Genomic DNA, 27,376 nt, shown 5'->3' with positions numbered 1-27,376 from the left:
CTCTGCACACCCTACCCTATTCAATCACACCTGCTATTGTCATTCACCAGCTATTATCATTCAGCTTCTGTAATCACTCCACTCTACAGGATATAAGGACAGATGGACTCGCATTCTAGCTGTCTCTGAAGAAGAGAGCTGCGGCTCACGAAAGCTCATACCCTACCACAAACTTTGTTAGTCTTATGGGTGCTACTGGACTCTTGCTCGTCTCTGCTGCTAAAGGTAGACTAACACGGACGGCTACCCATCTTGACCTTCGCACAGTTGGTCTCTCAGCCTTACCTACCCCATAGAGTCATTGTCAGGATAAAAGGGAGGAGGAAGAAGCCATGAATATCATCCGGATTCACAGTTAATTGCTAGATTCTGGCAGCACATCACTGAAAACAGGATCCAGTGGCTAAGCCTGGGCTCAGATTTAAACCTGCTGAAATTGTGCCTCCCCGCCCCCACCCACAGGTGCCCTTCTGGTTTCATTGTCGTTAGCAGAAACTGGCATATGTCTCCTGGTTGTCCTTCTTGAGGACTAGAGACTTGCTCTTTTTAGCAGTAGTGTAAAGATAATATTTAATGAGCACCTATGATGACTGCTAAATGAAATTTCAGAATTAAATTTATGGAGCAAAACGCAAAAACACGAGCTTTTTTAAAAAAAAAAATGGGACCCCCCCCAAATCCTCAGGTTGGTGGGAAAAAAGGGTTGCATTCCACGCTCTGACCTATAAAGTGATGCAGCTTTACAGAACCTCTAACCAGAGTCTGTTCAAAGCTGTCCCCCTTTCCCTCCCCATCGTTTAAAGTTATGCTGGAAGCCTAGAAATTACTTGAATGGTGATTTGCAAGAGGAATCTTTGTACCCACTGGGACTTCCTCTCCAGTTCCCCATATAACTCAGGACTCCCTTGCCTTTATTTATTTAAAATATTTATATGCCACTCCGTCCATTAGAAACACTCGAGTTAGCTCATGACAAACGTGTAAAAATGCCTATCAATAAAATATAAAAGCGGCCTGGCATAAAATAATTAAGAAGAACCCAAACAACGGCAGAGAATGAAACAGCCTCATTAAAAACAGAACAGGATTTTACAACAAGCCAGCGGCATTAAAAACCAATACCAAGACAAAAGCGAACGGCAGCAGTGAAGAAAAGGAAGCAAAATAGATGGGGAGGGGGGGAGATCAATAAAAGACGGGAAAACAGCAAAGTTTTTAATTTGATGCCTTAAGTTTCACAGGCAAGTCACAGGAGGGGAGGAATTGCACCACCACAAAGAAGGCCTCGTTCCTGGCTGCCTCCTTCCTTCCCTTGGGGACGCAGAGAAGGGCCTCTGCAGAAGATCTGTAGGAGACAGGCAGGCTCATAGGCACACGGGCAACAAACTCCACCATGACTAAGATGGGGAAAAGCTTCTTCTGCTAACAGTGCAATACTAAGCAAAGTTACTCCAGTCCAAGTCCATTAAGAACGTAAGAGAAGCCATGTTGGATCAGGCCAATGGCCCATCCAGTCCAACACTCTGCGTCACACAGTGGCCAAAAAACCAGGTGTCGTCAGGAGGTCTGCCAGTGGGGAAGGGACACTAGAAGGCCTCCCACTGATTGCCCCCCCCCCCTAAACACCAAGAATACAGAGCATCACTGCCCTAGACAGAGAGTTCCATCTATACCTTGTGGCTAATAGCCACTGATGGACCTCTGCTCATACGTTTATCCAATCCCCTCTTGAAGCTGTCTGTGCTTGAAGCTGCCACCACCTCCTGTGGCAGTGAATTCCATGTGTTAATCACTCTTTGGGTGACAAAATACTTCCTTTTATCTATTCTAACCTGACTGCTCAGCAATTTCACTGAGTGCCCACGAGTTCTTGTATTGTGAGAAAGTGAGAAAAGTACTTCTTTCTCTACCTTCTCTATCCCATGTATAATCTTGTAAACCTCTATCATGTCACCCCTCAGGCGACGTTTCTCCAAACTAAAGAGCCCCAAGCGCTTTAACCTTTCTTCATAGGGGAAGTGTTCCATCACTTTAATCATTCTAGTTGCCCTTTTCTGCACTTTTCCCAGTGCTATAATATCTTTTTTGAGGTGTGGTGACCAGAATTGTACACAGTATTCCAAATGAGGCCGTACCATTGATTTATACAGGGGCATTATGATACTAGCTGATTTATTTTCAATTCCCTTCCTAATAATCCCCAGCATAGCATTGGCCTTTTTTATTGCTGTCGCACACTTTATCGACATTTTCAATGAGTTATCCACCACGACTCCAAGATCTCTCCCTTGGTCAGTCTCTGCCGTTTTGGGCCCCATCATTGTGTATTTATATTTGGGATTTTTGGCCCCAAAGTGCATTACTTTGCACTTGGCCACGTTGAACCTCATTTGCCATGTTGATGCCCACTTGTCCAGCCTCGACAGTCTGATCCCTTTGGAGTGCCTCACAATCCTCCCTGGTTCTATATATTGTCGAAGGCTTTCACAGCTGGAGAACTATGTTTTTTGTGGATTTTCCGGGCTGTATAGCCGTGGTCTTGGCCTTGTAGTTCCTGACATTTCGCCAGCAGCTGTGGCTGGCATCTTCAGAGGTGTAGCACCAGAGGTGTGCTACATGGCTATACAGCCCGGAAAATCCACAACAACCTCCCTGGTTCTCACCACCCTGAACAATTTCGTATCATCAGCAAACTTAGCCACTTCACAGCTTACTCCCAACTCCAAGTCATTAATGAACAAGTGAAAAAGCACCGGACCCAATACTGAGCCCTGCGGTACCCCACTGCTTACCACCCTTACCACTGAAATCAGTGGGCTTGGGCCGGTGTAACGCTGTAGGGGGAGAGCTGCTCCTGCCCAAATCCTCAGATTTACACAGCTGTAGGAGGTACATGAACCTTGTTTGCAGGTTGCCACCTTTACTTCTTGGCTTGGCTCCTCTGCCTTGGACTGCAGCCAGACACACAGAAATGAAGTTGGTTCCACTTTCTCCGCCAAGTCTAAACATCTCTGTGTTAAGCTGCTGTTAATAGCACAGGTATAAAGCCCATTTGAGAAGTTGGCAACCTATTTTTTTTAAGCAAGGTCCAGCTTCTTCATCTGGCTTTAGTGGAGTTAAGGTTGCCAACAGGTCTGGAAGGAAAAATGGGATGTCACGTCCTGAGCGAAAGCATGCGATGAAAAGCTTCAACTGCCCATTTTTCCCCACGCCTGTTGGCACCTCTATTGACCCTTTTGTTATTCTTCTAGGGTCAGGCATATTCCCCACCCCGTACCACTGCACTCCCCCCTCCAAACTCACAGCCTTCTGTTTGACGTCTTTCTTAGAAAGCCCAGGGGAATATCTTGCTTGCTATTCCTCATATTTGGGAGGCTGGCGGGGGGGAGACAGATAAAATGTCTTTTCATTCTCTCCTGTCACGTTGGTGGCACTGCAGTCCCTCCCTAGGCATTGTATAGCAGTGTGGATTTGCCAAAGATGGCAACCCCACACCTCTCTTGCGTTTACCTGGTACCTCTGCTGGAGCGATTCTGCGATAAAGATTGCCAACTTTTCAACGGCCTCTGCTCCTGTGCTTTTAGCGTCAGCATGCTCAATAACAATTCAACAGTAACTCTGAGCAGTATCATAAAACCCTGCTGTTTTTTCACATCTCATGAGCCTTCCCCCCCCCGCTTCTAGTCATTTGGCAACCCTATTTGCACCTGCCATTTAGCACAGATTTGTTTTTCTCTTTACCGTTCCGAAATCCTGAATATGTACTCCTGGTTTGTAAATGTAGCACATGGTTGTGAACTGCAAGAAGCCTAGCAGGAAGAACAGGTACAGCACACAAGACTGATGTCTCCCCTTCGAAAGTGGACACTTTGGGATATGTCCCCAGTTGTGTAAACGTAGGAGGCGTGCGTGTGAGTGTCCTTCTCTCTGCACCTGCATGACTGGAGTATGGGAGGGGGGAGACTGCATTTGTGTGTCTCTGTGCGCAAGTCTTTTTCTTTGTGTGTACGAACAGTGTCTGTCTGGGGGAGCGGGTGCATCGCTGCGAGCTCACCAGTGGGTGTGTAATTGAAGGCGCTGATGCACACCGGCTTTCAGGCTGGGTGTTTTGGAAGAGGAAACAGACGGGAGAATCTTCTCTGCTGTGTCCCTGTTGGATCCAAAGGCGCAAGAGCATCTAGCGAGCCAGAAGGGTGTCACTTTTCTGATGACTGGGAAGAGGGTGCAAGAAACGTGTGTTTGCTTGATGATGAATATATGCAAAGTGGTGTGACGTGGTGCATCCGTGGTCCATTTAGACCCATTTTCTGATATTCTGGGATTCACTGAACATCTTAGGGACTGAACCAGGGACCCTTGGATTTTATCTCTCGCAGTCTCTCTGCAGAATATGGGAAGGTGTCCTGAACGGAGTCAGAATGTTTGGCCACCTCGTTCAATGGTTTCTGACTGGCAGTTGCTCTCTGGGGTTTCAGCTAGAGAAAAGTCTTCCAAGATTCTGCTACCCAAGATCCTTTCTGTGGATGGGCCAGGGATAGTACATGGGGACTTTTGCATGCAAAACTGGGAGGGGTGGGGAAAAGCGAGGAACTCCTGCCCTGGGCCAGAACTGGGAGGACATAACTGTGCTCTGACTGGTTCCTAGGGTTGCCAACCTCCAGGTGGGGCCAGAATTACAACTGCTCTCCAGTCCAGATTACTGAGATCAGTTCCCTGTGGGAAACTGAAGCTGTGGAGGCTGCACTTTATGCCATTAAACCTTGCTGAGGTCTTCATATAAGTTGAATGTTGTTGTTGTTATTGATGATGATGATGGACGTGTTAAGTCATACACATGTAGAATGATTCTCTCAGGGAACCTCCACAGTCCGAAGCAGTCAGCCTCTCACCAAATGCCAGGAGGCAACATCAGGGGAAGGCTTCGGCCTCTATGCCCTGTTTTTGCCCTCCAGGGTGTGAGACAGGTTGCTTAACTAGATGGACCACTGGTCTGATCCAAAAGGGCTCTCCCGAAGTTCTTATGTTCAGGCTCCTTTCAAAACTTCTTAGGTGCCCTGTAAAAGATAATAATAACATTTGATTTATATACTGCCCTTCAGGACAACTTAACGCCCACTCAGAGCAGTTTACAAAGTGTATTATTATTATCCTCACAACAATCATCTTGTGAGGTGAGTGGGGCTGAGAGAGCTCTGAGAGAGCTGTGACTGACCTAAGGTCACTCAGCTGGCTTCAAGCGGAGGAGTGGGGAATCAAACCTGGTTCTCCAGATGAGAGTCCTGCCGCTCTTAATCACTACGCCAAACTGCCTTAGGCCCTTTGCCACTCTCGGGAGCCCACTCGATAGCTAACTTGCATCTTGAACCAGTTCCAGTTGCTCGCTAGTTTCTGTGTCAAGAGGCAGTTCTTTGGGACATGCGCAGAATTTGGACTTGAGGAGGGGGCGGGCTGCTGGGAAACCTAATGGAGCCAGAGATTTCCGTCTCAATCTTCTCCTCTCCCCTCCCCGGGTCTGGCTGTGCCACATTAATTTTTCATCACCTGCTTCTTCGGCTCTAAATTAAACATGAGGGGAAAACAGAGGGAAAAAGCCGCCCCGAAAGAAAAGGAAAGGCCTTTAATCAACTCTAAATGGGCCAGTGCGGGTGACGGGAGCCGCCTGCCTTTGAAATGTTCAGCACGGGGAATGCTGCAGAAGCTGCCACGAGGCGCACGACACACACAGAAACCCATGTCAAATTCTACCTCACTTGGTAAAACTTGCATGTTTAGTAATAATACTCAAGTGTCCAAATCATAGTTTAAAATGTATACTCTGCTTTTCTCCCAGAGGGGGCCCAAAGCAGCTTACAATATCATTATGATATCATTCTCCCTGTCTCTCTTTTATCCTCACAAAAACAACCCTGTGAAGTAGGCCAAAGCACTCGGTGAGTGCCTGCGGTGAGTGGGGGTTTGAATCTGGATCGCCCTATTCGGAAACACTCACCACAACACCCCTTTTGGCATCCATATATCACTTTCAGGGTTCAAAGCACATTGATTTAAAATATGTATATGGGAAGGACACCAATCTTGCTCACACGATATGTATGCATCAGCAAACATAAAGCACCAAGTTATCTGTTCTAGTAAACCTCACAGAATTCTTCACAACATTGGACGTATGGTAGGCCCGTATTCAGGGCTTTTTTTCTGGGAAAAGAGGTGGTGGAACTCCGTGGGTTGCCCTCAGAGAAAATGGTCACATGGCTGGTGGCCCCGCCCCCTGATCTCCAGACAGAGGGGAGTTTAGCTTGCCCTCCGCGCTGCTCGGCGGAACCTCTGGAGATCAGAAGGCGGGGCCACTAGCCATGTGACCATTTTCAAGAGGTTCCGGAACTCCGTTCCCCCGCGTTCCCCCTGAAAAAAAGCCCTGCCCGTATTGCTATTTCCCCTTCTGCAAGTGGAAATCAGAGTTGCTTGGTTCAGGCCGCATTATTTATGATTGGATTTATTTTTAATGCAGCACTTCGGGATACTGTCTTGTTCCTGTTTTACTGAATTTAACAGGATGCAATTAAAGACTTCAGTGGTTCAACTGGAGCGGGAACTAGAGAGCGGGGAAGCCCTCTGCCAAATCCCCAGACTACCTAATGCCATTTATGACGACCATACAAAAGACCCCCCTTCACACACAAAACAGAGTGCAAGGAACTGTGACCGAGCACCCCTCCCCACTTCAAATTTTACCTCTTCCACATTCTCTCAGGCTGGTTCTAGTGAGCTTCGACCCACTCACACCCACAATATGTGGATAACACAGATTTTGTGGGTGTGGCAGACTTGAACACTGAAAGAGCTCGAAACATTTATTGTAATAATTGTTGTACCGCCTGCTTCACAAAGCCTTTTTTCCCTGAGCCTATACCCAAGCAACGTCCTCCAATGAACTCCATTCAATTTTGAACAAGCATAAGAATTTTAACATAATGAAGTTACTGGCGGGGGCGGGGGTAAGGTTGCCAACTGCCTGGAGAAAGAAAAATGTCCTGGCCTTTTAACAGAGGCTTAATGAGATGTTGTGTGATTGAACCTTTATTAAAGATTCAATGTTTGAGCAAGGGTCAATGGGTGTGTGTGGGGGAAGGGGAGATCGTTGTGAATTTCCTGCATTGTGCAGGGGGTTGGACTAGATAACTCTGGAGGTCCCTTCCAACTCTATGTCTCTATGATTTTAAAAGGAGAGAGCATTTTTCTCTAGGCCTATTGGCAACCCTAGGTAGCCCACCTACAGGGGCACATCGTTGAATCCTAGGCACCTCGTCCCAACAGTTCCGGATCCCAGATACCGGAGAAGACTTTGCTCCATCTGGGACACCAGGAAGCCACCTCCAACCACAACAGACCTCACTGAGCTAGAAGGTCTGCCTTGGTGTAAACTGCCTTGGCGTACATATTAATCCCAAAGGAGTGCTTTTTGAGCATAAGCGGGGGTCATTTCATAGAAAAAGAGCTGGAGGAACTCATCAGCGTAACTCATTAGCATAACTCATTAGTATATGCCACAACCCTTGACATCACCAGAAGTGTGTCATTAGCATAACTGATTTGCATATGCTACACCCCCTGACATCACATATCCTGGCTGTTTTGGACCCAATCCTGGCCAGTCAGGACCGAAATTGGGCCCAAAATGGCAAAAAGGGGCTGAAAATGGCCGAAAAGGGGCCCAAAATGGTCAGGATTGGGCCGCTGCTGAGTGGGAGAGTGATCCACCACCTGTCAGAGGCCTGATCTGGGCCGTTTCGACCCCAATCCAGGCTGAAACGGGCCCAAAATGGCCGAGAGTCAGGTGGGCAGGGCCACCTAACATGTGACCTCTTTGGGGAACTACCGGAACTGTGTTCCGGCGCGTTCCCCCTCGAAATGAGCCCTGAGCATAAGCGAGATTCAGAAAGGAAATCATATTAGTGTATTCCAAAGTGTCCCACCTTCCTCCCCACCCCCCAGAGTACGATATAAATGTGAAGGAGACGAAAAGGAGGGGAGGGAGAACCAAAATAACAAGATTTTGCTTCTTTGAATGAAATGCTTCTGCGTCAAACAAGTTCACACGCAAGCTTTCTAAGCACAGCCTGTTTGCCCACATTTGTAAGCACAGTTTGCATGTGCTAAAAGAGCGATGAAGAGGGTGCATCTGCAAACCCAGCCCATATGTGCCTAAGTGTAAAATTCTATCTTGCAGCAATAGTTGTGTGCATGAGACGGTGGGGTGGTCGTTATTCCGGATTAACTAATCTGGAGTGAAATCTGTTATAGCATAGATTCTCCATAGGACATTTCATTTCATTTCGGTTATTAGATTTATAGCCCTCCCTCCCTGCAAGCAGACTTGGGGCGGGTCACAACCATATTAAAACACACAAATATAATTTGCCTTCAGATAATAAAACCACATTACTATCAATAAATGACACGTGCAAAGAGGCGTCGGAAGAGGGAAGGGGCTTATTTTATTCGTTTAGAACTTTTATCTGCTGCCGTTCCAGAGACCTTACCAAATATCACTCCGTGCCCAACTAACTAAAGTAAATACCGTAGCTAAACTACCATGTAACAAAAATGAAAAACCAAACTTTATTAAACTTTTTCACATAACTCTACAGGCAGCAGTTAGCTATCCAAGCTCCAATTACTGGTGAACAATGTGCTCTTTCCCCACCGAAGAAGGGAATAACACACAGTTCTCCCAGCAGCGCTTGCTTCCAGAGCAAACAGAATTATTTATATTGCACACAGGCAAAAACAATTCAATATAATCTCAAAAAAGGCGTGAACAATTCAGAAAACGACCACTGAGGGTCTACAGTAGTGTAAATACTCAAGACTTGCAACAGACGTATGGAAGTACAAAATTTCAACAACACATCAATTTGTAACAATAATATTCTCTCATGGACAAATTATGTAACTGCTAACTCAGGATTTGCAACCTGTCCAGCGCCCTGCAACTAGGTCTGGAAGAAAATCTAAACCCCCAAACACCCCTGGCTTGTATGTATTAATCGATTTTCATTAGTTGCAGATTGAAAATTGCCCAGCACTACCTTTTGGGTTTGAGAATGATAGAGAAAAGAAACGAGTTGATGGGAGTGGAGGAGGAAATCTCTCTGTGTTCTTTTGAAACCAGACAGGTGGCAAATTGTCCCCTAAGCATCTGTTTACTATCACTAACCCGTTGTATTAACCTAGTTTGCAAATGCAGCAAAAGCCAGGGCTCTCTCCCATTGGCTGCTTGCACCTGCCACTCAAAGTGCCGGCATCTTTGAGTCCGGCAATATGCTATATATGCCAGGGAGCTGGAAGGAGAGGGGGCCAGTGTGTGAATGAGCGCCAGAGAGCGAGCGAGAGGACCACAGCATCGTTGCCGGAGCATCCCTAGGGTACCAGCCCGGCAGGCGCCATGAGTAAGGTGAGAGGATGCTGGCGTTTGGAGAGATGGGGTGGAGGCAACCTAGAATTGGGTCTTCTGTGTGGTTGAGGGGGTTCCCCTCCTTCTCCAAGGGAGGCCCCCCCCTTGCAGATGCAGCTTCTCTGCGCTTGGCACCCCCTAGGGCAGCTTGCATGGGAGGGATTTGATGCTACAGTGGCAGAAAAAGCCATCACGGATGAGCTCCTCCAAAGAGTGAGCCTACCTACCCAGGTGAGACAGGCAGACGGATGCTTAATTGTGTAATGTGTGCGTGGGGAGACAGGCAGACGGGCTCAGTGGAAACGGGATAATCCAAGTCTCTCTCTGCCCCATTCCAGCTGTGCATGTGTGTCTAGGAGAGAGATTTCATGGTATGAGGAAAAGAGAGAGAGAGAACTTTCTTCTTGGAGAGAGGAAGGAAGGAGAGCAATTCCACAAGGGACAGCTGGGTGTGTGAAGAACCACCCACAGAACTGGGATCCCCTTGTCCGTGTGTGTGTGTGTGTTAGGGTGATCCCACACAAATATAAATACGTTGTTTATTTCCACGTTTTGTAGAAGTGCATTCGTAGGAACCAAGGGATGGCTTTTGTTTTGCAAACCCTTGAGAAAGGGATAAATGGAACGAAAGAGCCAGGGAGCCGGTATCTCTACGAGAGAGAATTTCAGGGGGTGCAGCTTTTCTCAAAATAGTTATGAAAAGCTGACCTGGGGAAATATCTCTTTTATGTCTCTGCAAATGACACTGCCTTCCTTTGCCTCTGGGTAGCCCTAGCATGTGCCCATCAGAGAGGTGCAGAGAAAGTCTCAATCTGTGTAAGTGAGGGTTGGCTTTAAGTGCAAGATGCAGTTTTGTGTGTGTGTGTGTGTGTGTGTGTGTGAGAGAACAGATTCAGACATACTTCTAATTGTATTGTATCTTCCTCCATTAAATGCCATCTGAGTAGTGGAGCCAGCCCTCTTCACTGCGCGTGTTTAGGCACACTGATATGAATGCATATGCTATTAACTGAAGCATATGTGGTATTACCTCTGCAGCATGTGTGATACAGTTCTGGAAGGGCGGGGAGATGGATCCCCTTGTCTGTAAATGAAAAAAAAAGGTAAGGGACACTATAGAGAGACTCAGAAGAATTGTCAGCAGTACGAAGAGAGTAGACAGAATTTTCATTCTGTCTCTCAAATAATACCAGATGCCTGAGCAGCAGTCAGTCCAGGTTTGCCCCGAAAGGAGGTCTTTCAATGCAGTGCCTGTGGAATTCACTGCTACAAGATGCAGTGACGACTACTAGTTCTGAGATCTTTGAGAACAAAAAGGGGGTTAGGCCCATTCAGGGAGGACAGCCCAGCCAGTATTAGCCATGATAGAACCTCCATGCGCAGGAGCAGAATATCTTTATTGTCCAGGTGCTGTGGACCTTAGCCACAATAGAACCTCCATGAGCAGGGGTAGAATAGCTTTATTGTCCAGATGGTGTGGACCAAACAGCAGAGGAAGTCTTCCTTGAAGAGTCTGGTTGGCTGTCAAAGGGGAGATTGGATTTACGTGGACTTTTCATCTGATCAGCCAGGCCACCCGGACAATGATCTGCTTTTGCAAGACGTCTCAGTGGAAACTATGGCGATCCGGTTGTGGTCATGCGGTGCCTGGGCGGTCTTCTGCCTTGTGATTCTCACCCTGGTTGCAAATCCCTTTTGCAGAGAGAGGAGCTGCCTGGAAAGAGCCCTTGAAGCGGGCAGCGTCTAAGTGAGGTTGACAGGAGCCATTTAGGCGTGATCCGGCAAGGCCGATTCACTTAATGGTAATTAATTGCCTTGGAGAGCCCAGGGAGCGCCCATGTGGGTGCTTGAGACTCTGGGCTTGGAATTGGCGCTGAACCCTCACTCCAGATGGCCCCAGCTGATTCAAAATGCATCTTGCTAGCTGACCTGGGCAAGACCAGCTCCTCAGACCCTTCCCTGTCAGCTTATTGGCTGGGCTCACCCCTCTTGCAACAACACTTCCTACAAGGGAATAGTTATCTCAGCCAGCAAAGGGCCACAGGCCAGGCTTTTAAACGGACACTTTTCCTGTTTGCCTGTGGCAAACTGGAATCGCTTCCAGGCGATCAAGAAAAAAAGCTTTTTCAAAAGTTGGCAGCAGAGCAGAGAGGAAGAAAAAGGTTGTTGTGGATTTTTCCTTTTTCAGGTTGTTAAGAGGCTCCATGTAACTCTGATTTGCGGGCAGGCAGTCTGGTGACTTTTGTGGACAATATCAGGACTACCAGGTGCGAGGAAATGATATGATCTGTGTGACACAGGAAAGGCATCAGTCAAAGGAAAGGGTTAGAACCATTGTGGGTGCACATGCAAGAATTTATTTATGACCTGTCTTATAATAATAACATTCGATTTTGTATACTGCCCTTCAGGACAACTTAATGCCCACTTAGAGTGTTTTACAAAGTATGTCATTATTATCCCCACAACAAAACACCCTGTGAGGTGGGTGGGGCTGAGAGAGCTCTGAGAGAGCTGTGACTGACCCAAGGTCACCCAGCTGGCTTCAAGTGGAGGAGTGGGGAATCCCGGCTCTCCAGATTAGAGTCCTGCGCTCTTAACCACTACACCAAACTGATATTTCCTTCCTTTGAGGAGCTCAGAGCCTGAATATTTGGATTATTTTCACAACAAACCTGCTCAAAATCAGCCAGGCATGTCATGGCCGGCTGAGGATTTGAACCCAGATCTTTTTGGTCCAAATCCACTACTCCATTGAACATACATGAAGCTGCCTTGTACTGAATCAGGCAGGTCTTTCAAAGTCAGTATTGTCTACTGAGACAGGCGCAGGGTTGAGAATCTTCAGGGTCTCAGATAAGAGTTCTTTCACGTGACCTACTGCTTGGTCCCTTTAAATGCAAATGCCAGGAACTGAACCCAGTACTTTCTGTATGCCAAGCCCAGGCTGTACCACTGAGCCAGGGCCCTCCCCTATTCTCCTCCTCCCCCTACATCCACAACATTGTTTACTACCTGTGTCTGTGTATAATCTGATCTCTCTACCGAGGCCAGCTTTGTAATCCTGTTAACGGAGTCTCTGCCCAAGACTTTTCCTTTCCTTTAGGGGAGACACAACTTAATAAATGCAGATTTACTCCAGTCTAAGCCCACTCAAATCAATAGGATTAGAGTAACTCTGAAGAGAACTGCACTGTTAGATAATGAAGAGGAAAAAAACTTGAGCAGATTAACGTTTACCTAGATTGGTTGCATTGTTGTCAAGCTGGCAATGCTGTGAGGTGACAGCCGGGTTTGGGTGGGAGAAACCTACATCTAATTCCCCACTCAGTTATGAAAATCACTTGAGGGGTGTCTTTTGGAGAACATAACTCTCTTCCAGCCTTGCCTACCTCATAGGATTGTTGTCAAGCTCAAATGGAAGGCCAGGTTACAAAAAAGAAAGGCACATCAAGTGTGCCACACCTGCCCGAGTGACACTTGCATCCAAAGTATTCTGTGCAACCTGAAAGCTGGTTTTAGCTCTTTGTCCCCTTACCATAGAACCATTTGTTTCCTCCCAGTTTAAGAAGTTTGCTTTTAATTGTTTTCTTAATAAATTCTGAACGTAGGTCATTTAGCCTCAAATGTACACATCCCAGCTTGATTTGGATCGGTGGAGTGGATGAAAAAAGACGAGGTCTCTTGAGACAAGATTGTACAGTAGGTAGCCTGTGGGATCCTGAAACAGACTACATTCCCCTTGCTGTCCTAAGGAAGCAGCAGATAAAATGCGCGATGAATAATTCAGTTAGGGGTATAAATTCACTATTTTCTTATTTTTTTTTTAAAAAAAGAATCTGATAGGGAGGAAAGCCAGGCTACCGTCTGGAAAAATGGACAGTGAGAGATTTTAATCTAGACCAACTGTATCAGAACTAGGGTTGCCAACCTCCAGGTGGAGCCTGGAGTTCTCCTGGAATTACAACTCATCTCCAGACTACAGAGATCAGCTCCCCTGGAGAAAATGGCAACTTCAGAAGGTAGACCTTATATCATCACATCCCACCCCTCCCCAAACTCCACTCTTCCCAAATCTCCAGGAATGTCTTCAGCCAGAGCTAGGATTGCCAACCCGAAGGCGCGGCCTGGAGATCTCCTGGAATTACAACCAATCTTCAGACGACAGAGATCAGTTCCCCTGGAGAAAATGGCTGCTTTGGCTCATCCTCAGCTATGGTTAATATTTACATATTTATTGTGTATTACAATATTTATACCCTGTATTTTGTGGCTCAACATGGCTTACTAGGCACTCTCAGTTTAACCTACCTCTTCCAGGCCTAAGCATTTTGGCTGACCCAATGCAAAGTTATAACATGGTCCCATCCCATATATACAATCTCCAAAGTCCTGAAAGATAAATGGCTGATTCCTGAGAAGGCCCTGAATTGGCAGGCTCTTCTGATAAGAACATAAGAAGAGCCACGCTGGGTCAGACCAAAGGCCCATCTAGTCCAGCGTTCTGGCCAACCAGCCGCCTCTAGGAAGCCCACAAGCAAGATGACTGCAACAGATAGTGCTCCTGGTTGCAATTTAGGGAGATTGGGGAGGACGGAGCCTGGAAAGGGCAGGGTTTGCGGAGGGAGGGACCTTAGCAGGGTATAATGCCATAGAGACCACCCCCCTTATAGGGTTGCCAGCCTCCAGGTATTGGCTGGAGATCTCCCGGAATAACAACTGGTCTCCAGGCCACAGAGATCATTCCACCTGGAGAAAATGGCTACTTTGGGGGGTGGACTCTATGGAATTATGCCATTTCTCTCCCCAAACCCCACTTTCTCCAGGTTTCTCCAGGTTTCACTCCCCAGATCTCCAGGAATTTCCCAACTTGGAGCTGGCGCAACCCTACCCCCCTAGCAGCCAATTTCTCCAGGGGAGAAAATTGCTGCTGTCCAGGGGAACTGATCTCTGTTGCCTAGAGATCAATTGTAATTCTGGGAGATCTCCAGCCACCACCTGGAGGCTGACAGCACTAGGTTGCATGGATAAAATTGTGTGTGTGTGTGTGTAATCTTCTCTCTGAAGAAAGGATAAGAAAGAATCGAGATGGATAATTTATTTAAAGCTTTTTTTAAAAAAAAACACCAAAACCTCGCCTTTCCACAATTTGTGCCCAAGCTAGCTTACAACAAAAGGGGGTAGCCATTTTTTAAAAGGAAGTAATCTTTCAACAGCAGCGTAAAGTTAATTTTAAAAATTAAGCCAGTCAAACAGATGGATTCGGCAGTAACAGTCATTGGCTGGCCCTCTTGCAAACACCCAGGAAAATCACATTGGTTTCTCCTGGCACCTACATTGACACAGCATGGGTGCCAAGCAAGCATTCCTCGAGAGTATTTGAGCGAGCACAGGAGGGAGGCAGGTGGGGCTTGTGGTAAAACATAGTCTGGGGGGGCTCCTCTTGTAGCCCCCCAATGGTGTTATACATAACACAGTCTATTTAAGTACATGTAGATATGGCATAATATATAGTTTAGCACTTAACAATGATAAAAGCTCCAATAACCATGAATGCCAATTCATACAAATATTAAAATCACCGCTCCCAAGGTCAAAAATGAATGTTCAGATGATAATCGTAGAAAATATTATTTATTATATTAGATTTTTAGTCCGCTCTCCCCGCCAGGCAGGCTCAGGGCGGAGTACAACATTTCAAATTACATAAATACAGTTAAAAACAGATAAAACAGTATACAAATAACATTAAAACAACTTTATACAGTACAGCTTCGCAACCAATACAAATAACCAATAAAACAACTTTATACAGTACAGTATCAACCAATGTATTGGGGCCCTCAGTCCTGCCTACCCGCCCCCCCCCAGATGAAGTCCTACCTCAGAGGAGGCCCGCCCTGCAGTTGCCACCTGCCAAGGCAGAAACCGAAGGTTTTAAATTGAAAACGACTGTTTTTAATGAAATGGGTCAGGGTCCCCCAGCCTGACTCTCCTCAGATGCATAGCAGCTGCCGGGCTAGGGCTGCCAGCTCTGAGTTGGGAAATTCCTGGAGATTTGAAGGGTGAAGCCTGGAGAAGGCAGAGTTTGGGGCAGGAAAGGACCTCAGCATGATATAATTCCATAGAGTCCACCCGCCAAAGCAGCCATTTTCTCCAGGTGAACTGATCTCTGAGGCCTTGAGATTAGTTGTAAATTCTGGGAGATCTCCAGCCACCACCTGGAGGCTGGCAACTCTATGCTGGGCTCTAAGTTCCCAAGAGCCACAGGGGCCCAATTCTGACTGGAAGGAGGCTTCAGCTTCCCCCATGCCATTTTCCTGACCAAGATGGCCCTGTGCAGACCACGTGCAGTCTAGTTTGAGCCTTAGATGGCAATGTAAGAGACAGGACTGGTTCATATTGGAGCATGGGCCTCAGATTACTCAATCAGGTTCCCCTCTGATTTTGTGACACTCTGCAGTTTTCAGAATCCTAGAAAAAAAGGTGGTGAGACAGCAAGAATTTGCTATTTAATAACGACAACATTTGATTTATATACCGCCCCTCAGGATAACTTACCGCCCACTCAGAGCAGTTTATGTCACATTATTATCCCCACAACAATCACCCTGCGAGGTGGGTGGGGCTGAGAGAGCTCTGAGAGAGCTGTGACTGACCCAAGGTCACCCAGCTGGCTTCAAGCAGAGGAGGGCAGAATCAAACCCGGTTCTCCAGATTAGAGTCCTGCTGCTCGTAAGCACTACACCAAACATGTCTCTTCCCATCCTGTGTAGGGCAAGCTGATAGGCAAATGAGAAAAGTTTTCCAGCCAATTTCAGAAGCTAAGCAGGGTCAGCCTTGGTTAGTAATTGGATGGGATACTCCAACAAGGACCAGGGCTGCAGAGGAAGGCAATGGCAAGCCACCTCTGTGAGTCTCTAGCCATGAAACCCCTCCAGGGGTTGCCATAAGTCAACTATGACTTGAGGGCACTCTCCACCACCCAGGGGTCATTTCATAGAAAAAGAGCTGGAGGAACTCATTAGCATAACTCATTAGCATAACTCATTAGCATATGCCACGCCCTTGCCATCACTGGAAGTATATCATTAGCATGACTGACTTGCATATGCCACACCCCTGACATCACTTATCCTGGCTGTTTTGCACCCAATCCTGGCCATTCAAGGCTGAAATTGGGCCCAAAATGGTCAGGATTGGGCCGCTGCTGAGTGGGAGAGTCATCCACCACCTATCAGAGGCCTGATCCGGGCCGTTTCGGCCCTAATCCAGGCTGAAACGGGCGCAAAATGGCCGAGAATCAAGTGGGCGGGGCCACCTGACATGTGACCTCTTTGGGGAACTGCCGGAACCGCGTTCCTACGCGTTCTCCCTCAAAATGAGCCCTGCCACCACCATTGATGTGGAGTGGAGGTAGGATTGTAACCTCCAGGTTGGGAAATTCTGGGTGATTTGAGGATGGAGCCTGGGGAGGCAGGTTAGGAAGGGATGGGACCTCAGTGGAGATGTGATTCCATAAAGTCCACCCTCCAAAGCAGCTATTTTCTTCAGAAGAAGTGGTCTGTGTGTCACCTGAAAATCAGTTGTAATTCTAGGACATCCCCTGGCCCCACCTGGTGGTTGGCAAGGGGGACATCAGGACCCTCTTTCACTGTTCCAGAATTTAGTTCAGCCGAGAATCCCTCCCCCAGGAACATTTGGGCGGTGCCTCGATGGTCATTTTAATGCAATTTTTATTCGACGAGCAGCTTTGGGAGATACATTTTTTGACTGCAAAGCAAGATAAAAATATAATAAAGGAATAAAGGACTCTTTTATTTTAAAAAAAAACGATAAAAGCCAGTAAAGGGATATAAAGATTCAGCCAGGGACATGAGCATAAGAGGCAGCAACCGGCGGCAGAAAAAGGCAGTCATAAAAACCAATCTGTGTATCGGCAAAGTAAAATTATCCTTCCCATAAAACCATAAACCAGGAAGGATAACAATTTCCAATCACAGCAAGCATTCCCTAATCCTGCAAAGGCGCTCTTTAAAAGGGTTGTTTTCTTCAAATTCATTGAAAAATTAACAGTTAAAGGAAGTCGTGCAAATCTTCTTCCGAAATGTGTTCTACAATTGTAGTGCTTCTGCTGAGAAAGTCCCTTCTCGACAGCGGAGGCACCCAGTGAAGGACCTCCATTTTATGTCATTTATACTCATTTATAGTCCGCCTTTTTCACTGAGACTCACGGCAGATTACGTAGTGTGAGATTGGTACAGTCAACATCAAGGACATTTCAATGAACAATGCCATAGAGTAAATAAAATCAAGTTTACGAAGACATAACATTAGCAAGAATCTGATACAGAGCTGGAAAAAATGCTGAAACAGAGCATAAGCAATTCTAGGAAGGATATTAGACAACATAGGACTACCCAGTAGGGTCATACTTAAAGCAACAGGTAGTACATAGGAGCAGGGCTTTTTTTCAGCTGGAACGCGGTGGAACAGAGTTCTGGCACCTCTTGAAAATGGTCACATGGCCGGTGGCCCCGCCCCCTGATCTCCAGACAGAGGGGAGTTTAGATTAAACTCCCCTCTGTCTGGAGATCAGGGGGCGGGGCCACCGGCCATGTGACCATTTTCACCGAGTGCGATTTAAACTTTAAAAAACTCCCCCCTTGTTCCAGCTGGCCAAAGTGACGTCATTGTGCGGTCCTGAGTTCCACCACTGAGTTCCACCACCTCTTTTCCCAAAAAAAAACCCTGCATAGGAGCACATACTTAAAGCAATAGATAGTACGTACAGCAGCACAGCGGTGAAGTCTATGGTCCCTAACTCATCACTGAAACGTCTCTTTGTGGCTGCATAGATTTGTTATGGAGAAGGTAACCCTTAACATATTCATGACACAGGCCATTTCAGTCTAGCACCTTTTTATTTCCTCTGCCCCACTTCCTCCAAAATGGCATATATAATCTTGTCATTGTATTATCCTCATAACAACCCCATAAGGTAGGCTTGGCTGTGAGGTCACCCAGTAAGCTTCCATGCCTGAGTGGGGAGTCAAACCTGGCTCTCCCAGATCCCGATCTAATAGTCTTTCAGGCTTTGAAGGTCATTACCAGCACCTTGCATCAGGCCCAGCAACTAACCAGCAGCCCATGCAGATGAAAAGACAGTAGAGTACACACAGCTGCCTTGTACTGAGTCAGACACTTCTCAATCAAGGTCAGTATTGTCTACTCAGACTGGCAGCCGCTCTCCAGGGTTTCAGGTAGAGGTCTTTCACATTACCTGCCATCTGGTCCTTTCAACTGGAGATGCCAAAAATTGAACCTGGGACCTTTTGCACGCCAAGCAGATGCTCTACCACTGAGCCACAGCCCCATCACCAACATAATCCTGACAGCTGAGCCCCATCAGCTGTGCTTTTGGCAAGCTATGGCTTGCAAACTGTCTTCAAAGGCAGTCCCATGTAGAATGCATAACAATAATATAGTCTAGATCCAGAGATCTAGATCTAGCCGTGTTGGTCTGTAGTAGCAAAATAGTAGAGTCCAGTAGCACCTTTAAGACTATCCAACTTTACTGTAGCATAAGTGTTTGAGAACCACAGTTCTCTGACTAAGAGAACTGTGGTTCTCGAAAGCTTATGCTACAGTAAAGTTGTTAGTCTTAAAGGTGCTACTGGACCCTTTACTATAGTCTATATGTCACTCTTTCCCCTAGTTTTCTTTGGGGTGAAGGTCAGGGAATAGGATTTGGGATTTCATTAAGACCCCAACCTTTCCTGCTCCTTCCCCAATATGAGCTCTGAGTGAAAAGGAAGTGAAGAAGAAACAACTGTGGATCATAAACAGACATGGAGTAGGATACTTAGAAGAGAAGCACGTGGTGGTCATAACCATTGTCATAATTTTAGGAAGCAATTACACTGTGCCTTTCCTTAGTGTTCACATTTATTGTTTCAATAATCCATTTGACAACCCTCGAGTAGGCTATATTCAGGGCCGGTGCCAGCATTTCTGGGGCTTGAGGCGAGATATGTGCTCTGTGCATGCATGCAAGCACACCCTGCGTGATGACATCACAAGTGATGTCATCACGCAGGAGTGTCCCTCTCACCTGAGGCAGGCAGCAGCGGCGCAGGGGCGGAGAGGTGAGTGGGGACAGCGCCTCCTAAATTCAGTGCTTGAGGCGGCTGCCCCCACTGCCTCAATGGACATGCCAGCCCTGGCTATATTATCCTCAGATTCCAGACTGAAACTGTGAGAATAGCAACTTGCCCTATACCACTTACTGAGGGAGGGATGGAATCTGAAACCTGGGACTTCCCAGCTGATTTGAGACAAAGAATGTCACCCTTTTTTGAGTCATGGTTTCATAAACATATAAAGGCTTGCTTGGTTGAGCTGAGCTTGTGTCCCTATTTACTTGGGGAAGACTGATTTTAGTTTGTGTTTGCCATATTTTGGGTAGAGAGAAAGCTCTCCTCTGCCACTGATCAGAATTTTTTTCACTTTCCCCAGGAACATGTGGCTTGGTTTACTCGCTTGAGTTGTTGCCTAGAGGCAGCTCCAATGTAGCACACCTTGCTTGCCTGTGCTCTCTGCTTGTGGCCCATTGTGGTACAGTTTGCATATCTGGATCAGTGAATGGGACGGTGAACAACTGAGCCTGTCTTTTCACTAGTGGGTTAGAATAGATGGTCTTCAGATAATGACCAACTTCTATGGTCCTAAATGCAGTGCATATTTTGTCTTTGTGTGCATCAGAAATTCATAATCAAATTTCTATGACACTTCTGCCTTCTCTGCCCCTTTTCACTGGCTTGGACAATAGTAATGTTGCCCTTTTAATTATTTACTACGTTTATACCACAACTTTCTCCCCTGTGGGGACTTAAAAGCAGTTTACACCATTCTCTTTACCTTCATTTTATCCTTACAACATCCCTGTGAGGTAGATTAGATAGAATGTGACTGGCCCAAAGTCACCCAGCATATTTCCATGGCAAAATGGGAATTCAAATCTGGGTTTCAGAGATCGTAGTCTGACATTCTAACCACTGTAAAACATTGGCTTTTGCAAAACCCGAGCATTGTCCCATTCTGAATAGACAGAGGGTGCACCAGACTTTAATCAAGGAGGATTGACCTTGAACAAGAACCATCCAGAAACATGAAGGCGTATGCAGGGGACAGGCTTATAGGGCAGATTTTTCAGGACCACGGAGAGCTCCCGGGAAAGACAGTTGTTATTTCAACAAAGTCCAAAGTTCAACTGAGCTTTTATACCCTCTGATCAGGGACAGATGAATGCTACAGCACTGCCCCTCAAGCAAAATTGCAGAGAATTTAAAGCAAAAGCGCTCTCGTTCAATGTCGTGTATCACCACATGGCTGTTCAGATTGCGTTTTTTCTTAAACTTCAGTGGGGATCATGAGCAGAGCAAACAGCTTTGGGCAACTGGCAGCTTTTGTTTGTTTAAAAGACTCGGCTCCCACCTTTCCACCAAACTGGTCCTCTAGGTGGATTATGCAAAACAATATAAAACAAAATCATTAGAAGAAATCCCCATGGAACAATCTAAAAACTCATTTAAAAAAGCGAGATAGGAAAAAACAGCGCTGAGCATCACACTAACTGCCACCAAGAAAGCAGAACGGGCTTCATCTCTCATTTAAAAGACAACCAGGATGATACCAGGCTCGGAGAGGAAGTTCCACAAGGCCCGATCTCCAGCAGGCACCTGCCTTGCCTCTGAAGGCCAAGTGACCTGGGGCAGGGCTTTGCAAGCAGACTTTAGCTGACTGCCAGGTTCAAATTGGAGAAGGCAGTCCTTGAGGGCTGCCTCCGGCTCTTCACCCAGGAAGGTTTCAGCTGTCGCTTCCAAGATTCAAACTCTAGTCATTCATCCTTTGGGGGGGGGGAGTTCTCTCAGCGGATTCAAGAGCCATGCAAAGCTGCTTGACACTGAGCGAGACCATTGGTCCCTCTAGCCCAGATTTGCAGCAGTTCCCCACAGGCAAAGAAAGGTCTGTCCCAGCATCTGCGGTCATTGAATTGCGGGATGTCGAGGATAGAACCCGGGACCTTCTACATGCAAAGCTGGTGTTTTGCTGTGGAGCTACAGCCCCACCCTTGGTCTGTCCCTGACCTATAGCTCTGAGAGCTCCCCTGCATTGAGGTAATGAGCAGAAGAGTTAAAGGATTTTGAGAACCAGGTCCTGCTATTTATTTCTTTAGATATTTGTGTGTGCGTTTTGTGCCATCAAGTCGCACCCAACACATGGCAACCCTATGAACGAATAACTTCAAAAACATCCTGTCACTGACAACCATGATAATGATAATGATAATGATAATGATAATGATAATGATAACAACATTCGATTTATATACCGCCCTTCAGGACAAAATACCCACTCAGAGCGGTTTACAAAGTATGTCATTGTTATCCCCACAACAAAACACTCTGTGAGGTGGATGGGGCTGAGAGTGCTCCGAGAGAGCTGTGACTGACCCAAGGTCACCCAGCTGGCTTCAAGCGGAGGAGTGGGGAATCAAACCTGGCTCTCCAAATTAGAGTCCTGCCGCTCTTAACAACTACACCAAACTGGCTCTCAAGTACGTAAGCGTCACAACTGCTGCTCAATTTTCTTGAGTCACGGTCAGGCCACTAAAATGACATGACAGCTACAACATACGATGTATATACCGTCCTTCAGGACAACTTAATGCCACACTCAGAGCGGTTTACAAAGTCAGTGTTATTATCATCCTCACGACCTCACCCTGTGAGGTGGGTGAGGCTGAGAGAGCTCTGAGAGAGCTGTGACTGACCCAAGGTCACCCAGCTGGCTTCAAGCAAAGGAGTGGGGAATCAAACCCGGCTCTCCAGATTAGAGTCCCGCACACTTAACCGCTACACCAAACTGGCTCTTCAAGTCTTGTGAGCTGGAGGCCGTGGCTTGCTTTACTGACCTCGCCATTTCTGTTTGTGTCTTCCTCTTTTCCTGCTGCCTTCAACTTTTCCTAGTGTTATTGTCTTTTCCAGTGAGTCATGACTTCTCATGATGTGACCAAAGTACAACACTCTCAGTCTTGTCATTTTGGTTTCCAGGGGGAATTCAAGTTTGATCTGATCTGAAATGAAGTCCTGCCCTCAAGACATAGCTAATAATAAATGATAACCTTGTACTTGTATATTGCTCTTCAGGACAACTTAATGCCACACTCAGAGCCGTTTACAAAGTCAGTGTCATTATTATCCCCACAAACAGGCGGCATGTGTGGTAGGTGGGGCTGAGAGAGCTCTGAAAGAGCCGTGACTGACCCAAGGTCACCCAGCTGGCTTCAGGTGGAGGAGAGGGAATCAAACCCAGTTCTCCAGATTAGAGTCCTGCCACTCTTAACCACTACACCAAACTGACTGTATCATAAGTTGGCTTACAGTGACTCCTTGATGGGGTTTTCATGGCAAGAGACCTACTTAGTTATCTTTTTGGCAGTCCTTGGTATCTATAAAACTCGTCTCCAACACCACATTTCCACAATAACAACAACAGCAGCAGCAGCAGCAGCAACAGCAACAACAACACCATAACATTCTATTTATATACTGCCCTTCAGGACAACTTAACACCCACTCAGAGTGGTTTACAAATATGTTATTATTATCCCCACAACAATCACCCTTTGAGGTGGGTGTGGCAGAGAGAGTTCTGAGAGAGCTGTGAATGACCCAAGGTCACCCAGCAGAGGAGTGGAGAATCAAACCTGGCTCTCCAGATTAGAGTTCTGCTGCTCTTAACCACGACACCAAACTGGCTCTCCATCATGCTGGCTATCAACAAAATGTACAGCCAAGGAAGCTGAAATGATCCATTGGGAAGGGCAGCTCGGAATCACTGCAGAAAGACACCTTAAAAGTTATTGGAGATGGAGACTCATTTTTTCCAGGGGTTATGTGACATGGGCAGACTGCATTTGCCTCAGTGTGATTTGCGGTCAAGGTTTTTACAGCACCATGAAACATGAATGTTTTTTTCAACTAGGAAGATGATAGATAGGAAAAACAACGGTAATGGAGCTCATCATAACATTTCCATCTTTTCAGTATTGTCTGGCTCCAACCTGAGTCTGGGGCCCGGGCCAAGAGACCTGGAACAAAAGAGGCAGCTTTGAATTTGGCCAGAGCGAGAACGCTGCCACTCAAAATGTCTGGAGCTGCCTGGTGGAAGCCGTTTGATGTGCTGATGCTGCTTTGAGGCTGAGGTCTCTAATGTGTTTGTTCTTGCAATTACAGAATGAAACTCTGAAAATAATAGCGTTTGCGTGACAGACAAAGTCGTGCAAGGAGGAATAGTGCGCCACCTGAAAGACGAACTGAGCTATTGAAGCAAAAGTTTTGCAGGCGAAAATGCTCCTGCGGAAGATGGGGGGGGGGTACATTTGGAAGTGAAGGTTCCCCTAAGTCTCTAGAGGGAGGGAAGGTGGCTTGGTATCACCCGATCTTGTCAGATCTCAGAAGCTAAGCAGGATCAATACTTGGATGGGAGACCACCAAGGAAGACTCCACAGAGGAAGGTAATAGCAAACCACCTCTGCTTCTCACTTCCCTTGAAAGCGACCCCAGCAGAGGTCGCCATAAGTCAGTTGTGTGCCTTGACAGCACTTTACACACACAAGTCTCTAGAAGGCAGGGCTTTTTCCTGCCACTGTCCGGAGGAGCGCTGTCTGTTCAGGCATATTATTATTACTATTATTTACATTTCTAACTTGCCCTTCCTGCAAGCGGGCTCAGGGCAAGGTACAGCAGTTATAAAAATATAATACAAATATTAAAACAATTCATAAAACAACAGTTCATCATAAAATCAACAACAGATAAGAACTGTCCCAAGATGGGGTCAATTCCAGATTCCTGCCCATCAACAGACAGGGGGAGGGAAGTGGACAGATGATATACTGCAACCCATACGTGGGTCAGCAAATGAATGGGCACTACATAGCCCTGTGCTGTACCCATATGTTGGGCAGCCGGCTGGTGGACACTGTATAACCCCACACTTAGTGGGAGGCTGGTGGGAGGCTCATGTTGGCCTCAACTGTATGCCTGGTGGAACATCTCCATGTTACAGGCCCGCTGAAATGATAGAAGATCCTGACGGGCCCGGGTGTCCTCAGACAGAGAGTTCCACCAGGTTGGGGCCAGGACCAAAAAGGCCCTGGCCCTGGTTGAGGCCAACCAAGCCTCCCTGGGGCCAGGAACCACCAGCAGATGTTTTCCAGCTGATTGGAGCGTTCTCCAGGGCACATACAGGGAGAGGCGGTCCCTTAGGTATGCTGGTCCCAGTCCATTTAGGGCTTTATAGGTCAAAACCAGCACCTTGAACCAAATCCGGAATTCCACAGGGAGCCAGTGGAAATATGGATCTCTAGCGGCTATTGGCAGAACTGCTCTGATGCTAAAGAAGGGAACGCCAGGCAGAGAGGCCTTAAAACAGGGTGGCTCAAGGAGGCAGCAGTCTGAGGTAGGGTTGCTAGCTCCAGGTTGGGAAATTCCTGGGATAGCATTTGTGGAGAGAAGGAACCTTGGTGGGGTTCCTTCTCGGTGCCATGGAGCCCACCTTCCAAAGCAGCCATTTTCTCCAGGGGAACTGATCTCTGGGGCCAGGGGATCAGCCGTAATTCTGGGAGATCTCCAGCCACCACCTGGAGGCTGGCAGCTCTAGGGGTGGCAATGTTCAAAGAAAGGAAGGGAATGAAAACTAGGAAGGAGGAAATGTAGAATCTAGCGAAGCTGAAGTTTCCGTATTGATTTGGAACAGTCAGCCAAATTTTGGGCTGCCAAGACTGCAGTGCTATACATACTACCTTGGGAAGGGAGAAGAAGGGAGTTTTGACACTCGAAAGCTTATACCCTGAAAATCTTATTGTTCTCTAAGGTGCCACTGGTCTGAAATCCTACTGTTTTACTTCAGACCAACATGGTTACCTCCCTGAAACATATCCTGGGAGTAAGCATTACTAAACTGAGAATGAACCAGCCTGTTTGTTTGGAAGGAGGATGCAAGACTCTTTTCGGTCTGAACCGATAACCAGTGTCGGATCGGGATCTGGGAGACCTGAGTTCAAACCCCCAAATTACCTTAAAGCATGACTTTGGGCCAGGCACCTTCTTCCCCGACTGACCTACCTTACAGGGTTCTTTTAAGGGTAAAGTTATACGGCACCCTGAGATAGTTGGAAGTAAGTTGGGATTGAAAAAAGGTAGAACTCTGGTCTGAATGGCCTGTGATCCTCTTCTGCTTCCTCTCCTGGATTAGCATCGATCGTTTCATAAATAGGAGGGGGAGAGAGAGAAAAAGAGGGAGAGAGGGAGGCTACAGCAGGCTTACCATTAAAGACTGGATGTGAGCTCGAGAGGGGAGGGGGCTCTGCCTCCAGCGTGTCATCCAATTCATGTAGAAGACCGAGATGCTATTTTTACACACAGGGGTTGAGGGGCAGTGGAGGAAAAAGCCAAGTTAACAAGGTGATGGGGAGGGGGAGAGATTTAAAATCGTCGTCGCAGGAATGCAATGAGAGAGAAGGAGGGGAGAATGATTGACGCCTGGGGGAAAGAGTGACTTTCTCTGCCCTTTAGAGACCAAGGATGGAGGGGGCTGGGAGCTGTCATTTGGGATCCCAAAGGCCGATACTAATAGGGAATCGGGCACCCAGCCTGGAGAGAAAGGGAAGGGGTTTACTTTGCCGGGCCCCAGAGCGGCTGGCTTGGTCTGCAAACCTGTTGCTATGATATTCTCCATTGGTGTCATTTCTGAAATGTCTTTCGCAAGACTGCATGGATGGGAAGGGAGCGCGCTTGTAGCGGGGCTAGAGAAATACTTGGGCATCAAGCTCTCACACATAAGGCCAAAATTGCAGGTGGTCCGTCATCAGATTCCTTGATCTGTTGTTGGGCTGTAAAAAGCAGGGACGGGAGGGGAAGGGGGCGATGTGGATTGAACCTCAGGTGCTGGAGGAAAAGAGGGTTTAAATCTGCAGTTTCCCTGACCAAAATGGCCCCCTTCCCAGGCTGCTTTAAGGCCCTACCTTGAGTCTCCAGATTGGAGAAAGGCTGAAAATGTCTTATTTAAGTGGCACTCCCCGCCACCAAAGCTTAAAGCAGATGAGGAGGGGGTGTTTTTGATCAGGGAAACAGCTCGCAGGAGTTAACCCCTTCCCCGGTGCTTTGGTCCTGATTCATATAACCCCCCCTCCCTGCAAATATTCTTTGCTGGGAGGGAATCCAGTTGCAGATCTGCCTCTTCACTGATAGCTTGGCCCTTTATGTACCTCTTCATCCTGTTCCATTTGCTCTCTCTTTCCTTCCTTTCCCCGATGCCTGTATAAATGTTTAAACAGCAAGCTCCTTGGGGCAGAGACATTCCCTGCTTTTGCAGGGATGCCGCTGCTGCACATTTGCCATAATAAAACCACCTTTTATGAGCAGCATCCAGACAGCTTTCTTTCCAACCCTTCTTTTCAAAACCATTTTACAGGCATTCTTTGGCAGAAAGAAAGAAAAAACCCATCAGCCTCAATAGCCTAGCTTAATTGGAGCTTATCAGAGCTTGAGAGCTAAGCAGGGTCTTCTATGGTCAGTATCTGGATGGGAGACCAAGAAAGAAGACACAAGTCTGGGTCTTCTATGGTCGGTACCTGGATGGGAGACCGAGAAGGAAGACCCAGGTTGCAACATGTAAGAAGGGAATGGCAAATCACCTCTACTCTTCTTCTTGCCTAAATAAAGTTGTTTTGAGTCACTTGTGACTCTAGGGCACGTTCTTCCGTAAAATAAAATTCTTCTCACCACAGAGGTGAGAAAGAAGAGCTTACTTGTAATCAGGGCTTTCTTTCTGGGAAAAGAGGTGGTAGAACTC

General features: G+C 47.0%; 1 protein-coding gene across 1 annotated transcript in view; it reads left to right on the top strand.

Annotated features, from left to right (window-relative positions):
* Positions 1-9,377: 9,377 nt before the first annotated feature.
* PCP4L1 (Purkinje cell protein 4 like 1) overlaps positions 9,378-27,376 on the top strand; it is a 43,211-nt gene continuing 25,212 nt past the window's right edge. Inside the window, exon 1 of the mRNA XM_054988219.1 lies at positions 9,378-9,454. Within this exon, the coding sequence (XP_054844194.1) occupies positions 9,446-9,454 (9 nt within the window). The 5' untranslated portion in view covers positions 9,378-9,445. The remainder of the gene's footprint in view (positions 9,455-27,376) is intronic.

Source organism: Eublepharis macularius, chromosome 1 (assembly GCF_028583425.1).
Source record: "Eublepharis macularius isolate TG4126 chromosome 1, MPM_Emac_v1.0, whole genome shotgun sequence".
NCBI classification, from domain to species: domain Eukaryota; kingdom Metazoa; phylum Chordata; class Lepidosauria; order Squamata; family Eublepharidae; genus Eublepharis; species Eublepharis macularius.
This window is presented reverse-complemented; position numbering and strand designations above follow the sequence as displayed.